Below are 7,600 nucleotides of genomic sequence, written 5' to 3' on the forward strand. Positions count from 1 at the left end.
GTAGATATTATCTTTATTTTGGCCCTAGACCAATAATACTCTTGTGCTTAGATCCTCTATAAGATACAAATCAAGAAAGAACTCAATAGAAATATTATTTTATTTATAGAATTAAAAGATATAAATAAGGTTCCTTTTACTATCAAGTGCACACAAAACACTATCAAGTGTAAAATGCAGTATGAATTAAATATTGTGGAACGAGTATTAGAGATTTCATTACCATTGCCGATGATTTTTTTTCATTGCCTCCATGGCCGATGTGGATGAATAAATTCTATAAATAAAAAATAATATGATAAGAAACAATAGAGTTAATAATCTAATTGCTTCGATGAGCGGTCAAAGTAGTCTTAATGTTTGCTTGAGGCCAGTTGGGAATAGTCATAAGCTTAGGTCAAGACTAATAAACTTTTGCTATGTATCTAATTTTATTACAGAGCTAACAGATGATTTTTTTCATAATTATTATTGTTGGGACGCTATAACCACTGATAATTCTAGTGATTATTGTTGAAGTTATTTCCTGGATTATTTGAGTTTGGGAGATATCTTATTCGATCCTCTATCGAACACATTATTACTTTAATTATCTTTTTTTTTAGATTTTTGACTAAACTAAGATGTGATAGATAGTCATATCTTCCTCTTTTCTCGTTTCAGATATATTTCTTAATTAATTAACTTATCGTATATTTCTTGGTGAGTCACGTGCTTGAATTATTACCACTAGTTCCTTGTATTCATCTCTTAGGTTGTTAAGAGTATGAACAATGACTTCTTCATCACTCAGTGGATAACCTATTAAAGCTAAGTCATCTATAAATTTTTTAGATTTTATATATAATCAATAATAGAACTCTCTTTTAGGTTATTTTTATCATTATAGATAAATAATTTAATATATGAGTGCGAGAACGATTGATAAAGATGGTTTGTAATTTAGACCAAGCTTCTATTACAGTGTTGCATGAAGAAATTAATGATGCTATAGAGCCAATAATTAAGACTTAAATAATTTATAAAATAAAATAATCTTAACGTAATCATAATTTATAATTATAATTTAATATTAAGGTTTATTATACTGATATTTGAATATTTTCGGATGGATAATTGAGAGAGCCATTAACATAGCTTAGTAAATCATATCCAAAGAGAATGTCGTGAACTAAGTTCACCAAAATATATAATTACTGTCTTTAAAAAAATTTAAAAAGGATCAAAGTTAAGTTAGATACGTGTCTGAAGAACTATTATTTCGAATAATCATAAGAGTATTAAAGTTAGAAAAGGTTGTTAGATGATAGGAAGAGATGATACGAGAAAGGAGAGGGTGACACCTTAGAGTAAGAACCAAATCAATTATAGCGAGAGTTATAATAAAGATTGTGAAAGAGGATGATTTCATTTGAAGTAATACATATTTATATATAAGTTTGAACGAGAGATTTTCATTGCTTTAATCATATATATATATATATATATATATATATATAATTTGATTCTTAAATTATAAATTAATTGAGAACTAGAATAAATAAGAAATACAAAACCTATCGTTCAATATTTGTCTCTCTCATTATATTTAATCAAGTCATATATCACTTTTAAAAGAGAGATATTTAAGACCTATTGGTTATATAATGATATACTAATCATTTCTCTCAACAAAGACACAAAGTCTGATTTCTTAAGTATGACTCTTACCAGCTCATGTAATCAACGGCGGATAATGGAGTCGGACTAAGGTTTGAGTTGGTGTATCTAATTATTGAGTTGGATCCAGATCCGGATGAACAAACACGTGCCATTCACATGTCCTCTCTGGAATCTGCACGCTTATCACCTCTCTATTCCATCGCTATCATCTCAGGATCACGACCGTCCATTTTATTGCATCCTCGATGATACATGATTCAGCTTTGTGGGTAACGCGATCACCATCATCACCATTTCCCTCGCCCACCAGTTCTGATTCCATCTACCTCTGCAGACGTTACAAGCTCTCATGATTCCCAGGCCTCTCGCGAGGTCAAGAGGCAGCGTAAACAGCGATCGAACACTAGGGACCGCCGTCAAACACCTTCTCGACCCTCCCAACGAGCCGAGTCCCCGCGGTCTCTGCTCTCATCGCCAACTGTTCGACGGAAGCCCTCTTGAGAGCCCTTCCCCGTGGAACCGCCTGCTCTTCCGGCACTCGAGGAACAATCTTAACAGAGAACCTCTGAGTTTCTTCCTGGAAGCTCGGAGGTCTGGGCAGCCCCTCGACGATTCCTCGCTCTCGTGCGTTCTCAAGGCTTGCGGATGTTTATGGGATCGAAACCTTGGCAGGCAACTGCATGGCCTCTGTGTGAAATGTGGGCACGGATCGGGGGTCGGCGTTGGCACCTCGCTGCTTGATATGTACCTCAGGTGTGATGGCGTGGATGATGGAGTGAGAGTGTTCGATTCAATGCCTGAGAGAAATGTGGTGAGTTGGACCTCTTTGCTCACCGGGTATTCTCAGAAGGGACTCCATGATGATGCATTTGAGCTCTTTTCCCGGATGCAATCCGAGGGAATTAAGCCAAATCCTTTCACTTTTGCCACTGTTCTTGCATCGGCCGCGGCTCAGGGAGTACTTGAGAACGGAAGGCAAATGCACGGCCAATTGATCAAATTTGGATACCAGGGTACAGTGTTTGTGTGCAATCCTCTGATCAACATGTACTCCAGGTGTGGTCTAGTCGAAGAGGCTCGAGCAGTCTTCAACCGCATGGTGAACCGGGATGCTGTTTCTTGTAATGCGATGGTTGCAGGCCTTGTGTTGAATGGGTACGAGTCTGAAGCAGTGCAAGAGTTTCGTCACATGAGAGCTGCCGGCCTGAAACCGACACAGTCGAGCTTCGCTACCATGATCAAGTTGTGCGCTAATCTTAAACAGCTCGCGTTTGCTCGACAGCTCCATTGCTGTGTAGTGAAAGAAAGGTTCGACCTGGATGCCAATGTAATTACAGCACTGATGGTGGTTTACAGTAAATGCAGCGAAATGGATGACGCATTTGAACTTTTTTCCATGCTGGGAGCTCGATCCGTGGTCTCATGGACTGCTATGATCAATGGGTATATACAGAATGGACATGTCAGTCGAGCTGCACTTCTCTTTAGTCAGATGAGGTTAGATGCTATTGAACCGAATGATTTCACCTACTCTATTCTATTGACGGCTTCTCCTCAGATATCTCCCTTCCAAATCCATGCCCAGGTCATCAAAACCAAATTCCAGCAAGTCCCTTCTGTAGGCACTGCTCTGCTCGCAGCATATACTAAGCTAGGAAACACTTGCGAAGCCTTCTGTGTCTTCAGGGGGATTAAAGAGAAGGACATTGTGGCATGGTCTGCAATGCTAGCATGCTATGCCCAAGCAGGTGATTCTGAAGGGGCAGTGAAGCTGTTCACAGAGATGGCTAGGAAGAGTATCGGAGCAAATGAGTTCACCCTCTCCAGTGCGATCGATGCATGTGCAAGTCCAACAGCTTCAGCAGATCAGGGGAAGCAGTTTCATGCCATTTCTATCAAGCTTAAATATGAAAACACATTGTGCGTGAGCACAGCTCTCGTCACTATGTACGCAAGGAGGGGGAGCATAGAGAGTGCTCAGGGAGTCTTTGACAGGCAGTCAGTGAGGGATCAGGTTTCCTGGAATTCTATGTTGATGGGTTATGCTCAGCATGGCTATTCTAAGAAGGCCCTTGAATTATTTAGAGGCATAGAATCTAGAGGCATTGAAATGGATGGAATCACCTTTATTGGTGTTATCATAGCATGTACACACACAGAGCTCGTAGAAGAAGGCAAGAAGCACTTTGAGTCAATGGTACATAATCACCATATCAGTCCAACTGTGGAACATTATGCCTGCATGGTTGATCTTTATAGTCGTGCTGGTAAACTCGAAGAAGCAATGAGTCTGATCAAGGAGATGCCTTTTCCAGCATCTGCAACTGTGTGGCGTACGCTGTTGGGTGCCTGTAGGCTTCATCGGAATGTGGAACTCGGAGAGCTCGCTGCAGAGAAGTTAATGTCACTTGAACCTTCACATTCTGCTGCATATGTGCTCTTATCTAATATGTATGCAGCTGCTGGGAGATGGGCAGAGAGGGCCAAGATAAGGAAGCTGATGGATGCCAGAAAAGTAAAGAAAGAAGCTGGATGCAGCTGGATTCAAATTAAGAACAAAGTGCATTCGTTCTTAGCTTCTGATAGAACTCATCCTATGTCAGATAAGATATATACAAAGCTTAAAGACATTACAATTCGATTGAAGGAGAAAGGGTATCAACCAAATACAGATTATGTGCTTCATGATATGGAAGAGGAGCATAAGGAGGTCATGCTAGCTCAGCACAGTGAGAGACTGGCCATTTCTTTTGGGCTGATAGCTACGCTTCCTGGGACACCCCTCCAAATTGTAAAGAACCTTAGAGTGTGTGGGGATTGCCACACCGTGATTAAGTTAATATCAGAAATAGAGCAGAGGGAGATTGTTATCAGGGACTCAAGCCGATTCCACCACTTTAATAGAGGCTCTTGCTCTTGTGGTGATTATTGGTGACTGGACTTCAGTATCTTCCAAATTCTATGTTATGGTTACTTGGAGGAGGCACAGAATGCAAATCGTAGGGCCAACTGATTCATATTTGAAGAGCTTACATCTTTTGGATTACCTTGCTAACTGAACTACAATCATACAGCCAATTGAATTCTTTGTCAGATTATCTCAACTACAAACATAGTATTAAATACATGGTAGCCAAAGATGTGGTGACTAGCCATAAAAAATGGTACTTTTGTTGGGTTTGAACATAAGAGCCACAGAGACACAAAATATGAATAGGTGGACATTTACACAAGAATCATAACTGAGATGGCAAAAATTGCTATGTTGAAACCTTGTTTTTGCAAAACAGTTCACTGGTAGAAGTAATTCATAGGAATTGCTTACACAAAGGAACTTTATCGATGATTGAGCTATGCTCTCCAGAAATCGAGTGGAAAGTTCCTGCATTAAATCAGTAATTTTATGTTCATTTACATAAAGTAACTGAGTGGAGAGTTACCATAATGAACAATGCTCCTCCAGCAGGCATGGTGGCACCCATTTGGTCCTAGACATGCTGGTGCTCAATAGACCTCATTGGTCTATATGCATTCTTCTCAGAGTTCTGTACCTCAATAGTCTGCAACGTCATTTGTTCTCCTCCATGAAAACTTCCAGACTTCTTATGAGGGTTTTGCTCAGGTACTTGTCTCAGTGCCAATTGTGTTATTTTGTCTATGCAACGTATGTGGTAATTTTAACATATCAATAATTGACCTATTCTTGTTCCACACTGATATCAATGTTTGTATCTAGTAACTAAATCTATCTTAATTCAGTCCTTTATCCTTGAAGAAAACCTATATGCTCACAAGTTTGTTCTTTTATATTCATAAACTTAGAACTGATTATTTCATTGGCAACATGATCTTTCAGTTTTATTGATCTCTCAGGTTGCTGGTTATTTGAGGAATACAATTCAGCATGAAGGAACTTTTCTCATTATTTAGAATTTTGCATAAATAAGGCTATTCACTCTTTGTACTGTCTAAAGGCTGCTTGGGCGTTCTCAATTTCATGGTAGTACATGTTAGTACTTGCCATCTTAGTGTGTGGTTCAACACCAGACAGATCTTCACCATCAGGAGTCTTTAAGTCTTTATGGTCCTTATTTCAGTTGAAGTTACATAGCCAATCCTGGGCATCTGACAGACTCAACAGCAGCAACCTCAAACGAGCTCTAGCAAGGGCCTGGAGGTACCTGTACCTGCTGTCAACTGGAATTCTGTGACCGGAATTTTGGATGATGGTTAAGTGAATTTTTGTTGGCAGGAGAATGAAGATGTAGAAAGCTTTGCACATATCAGAAGATAAACCTTCTTAGCTATCTTCTTTCCTGCACTATGCATATCCTTGTACAGGCTTCAGATATCCCCTGTTTTGCTGGTGCTGAGAGGAAGGAAAAGCATAACTTGACGATAGCATACAATCACTAGGTTAGTATCAGGGTTAGATATGGAACACATAATACTGTTTGTGTGAGCTCTAACAAGTGTTTGTATATTTTCTTCTGCAGCAGGACATACGACATGGCTTGTTTGGAACAGAGGGGCCCTTCAAGTCCATTCAAAGAGAGAGTAGCAGGTGAGTTTGCTCCCATACTTATGGTGCTTGATGTTTAAACTTTATGGCTGTCATTCACGTTGTTCTTACTTGATCTTGATCTAATGCTTTAACATGTTTATGCATAAAATGTATCAACAAACTTATTTTGTTGGATGTGATCATTCAACCTATACCCAACAGCATGTGTAGAGACCGATATACAATGTGACATCGAATCTAAATCTGTAATGGTTTCTCAGATTTGCAACTGCCTGTGGTTCTCAGTGTGTCAGAATCCGTAGGATATCTAAACCAGTGATAATCCTGTGTTGGCTTTAGCTAACAGAGACCAAAATGGTGTATATCTCTACAAATTGGAATTTAGCCTTTGCTCCTTATTTCTATCCTATTTAAAAGAGATAATCTAGATAAATTTCTTTCTAATGCCCAAGTTTTATCGAGTACTAAAGTTTTTGAACTAGTGCATGAAATCATGGAACGAACTTTCTTGTATCAAACGAGTCTTAACGTCTGTACGGTTTCTTTGGTGTTGCATTATTGTGGAAAGCAGAAATGTTATGCTTTTTTAAGTTGGTGCAAGAAATTGCACAAACTTTTCTATTTCGGGTAAGTTTTTTTGTTATCGTATTTTTTTACGAAAAATGTTTTGTGTTACTTACGCCCTTCTAGTAGAATTAAGATTTAATACACTTGGAAAGAACTATTGTTGTAGCCCTTGCTGCTGTTTCAGTTGGGGGATGTTCACCAAATTCATTGAATCCATTGAGATATATGGAGGATTAGGTCATAAGCCTCCCTATACAAAAATCTACGATTGGCTCTTTGCCTCGATCACTGAATTCTTAGTGTCTTGGTTATACATATGCAATCACTGAATTCTTAATGTTTTGGTTACATATGTAGCCGGAGCGAAGGTCATGCAAGAGAAATAAATGAGAAAAATGCAAGTCATATATTTCTTTTATAAAGCTGAGTGGATAAAATTATCAAGTTCTTTACCGGCTAGACTAGTTAACATTTTGAAAAAATTATCAGATGATGATTTCGACAAACTAACTCGTCGTAAGTAGGTACGGTGTACCTCAGGGTCTCTGGATCAATGACCTTGGCATAGTTAGGCAAGCTTAACCGTTTGTGCTGCACCTATTTCTTCCCTTAAGTGACAATGAAGACCTCCTTTGATTTGAAATCTATATGGAAAAATATGATCAACTATATGCTTAGTCTAATGGTCCTGTGAAGAATGTTTCTTGGTCTTGAAGGAACATCTGGATTGATCTTTGGTTTAGCGGCCTTCCATTTAACAAAGGGTCAACCTTTGTTCGTGTAAGTAAAATATGATGAGATTCGATCTTATTGGTGACTTATGCATGCTTCTCGACAAGACTATTA

General features: G+C 38.8%; 1 protein-coding gene across 7 annotated transcripts; it reads left to right on the top strand.

The window, feature by feature from the left end:
* The first annotated feature begins 1,919 nt into the window (after positions 1–1,919).
* On the top strand, positions 1,920–6,446 carry LOC135597806 (pentatricopeptide repeat-containing protein At2g27610-like). 7 transcript variants are annotated; one of them, XM_065091305.1, is made up of 5 exons: positions 1,920–5,284; positions 5,536–5,662; positions 5,760–5,839; positions 5,915–6,078; positions 6,159–6,446. In XM_065091305.1, exon 1 carries the CDS (start codon positions 2,012–2,014, stop codon positions 4,595–4,597), a length of 2,586 nt encoding a protein of 861 aa, XP_064947377.1. In that variant the 5' UTR covers positions 1,920–2,011; the 3' UTR covers positions 4,598–5,284; positions 5,536–5,662; positions 5,760–5,839; positions 5,915–6,078; positions 6,159–6,446. The 7 variants fall into 7 exon arrangements, with proteins under 7 accessions (XP_064947377.1, XP_064947375.1, XP_064947374.1 ...); XM_065091303.1 differs by having other exon boundaries at positions 5,519–5,839; XM_065091302.1 differs by having other exon boundaries at positions 5,536–5,839.
* Positions 6,447–7,600: the final 1,154 nt, after the last annotated feature.

This window comes from Musa acuminata, chromosome BXJ1-11 (assembly GCF_036884655.1).
Source record: "Musa acuminata AAA Group cultivar baxijiao chromosome BXJ1-11, Cavendish_Baxijiao_AAA, whole genome shotgun sequence".
In the NCBI taxonomy this organism is placed as follows: domain Eukaryota; kingdom Viridiplantae; phylum Streptophyta; class Magnoliopsida; order Zingiberales; family Musaceae; genus Musa; species Musa acuminata.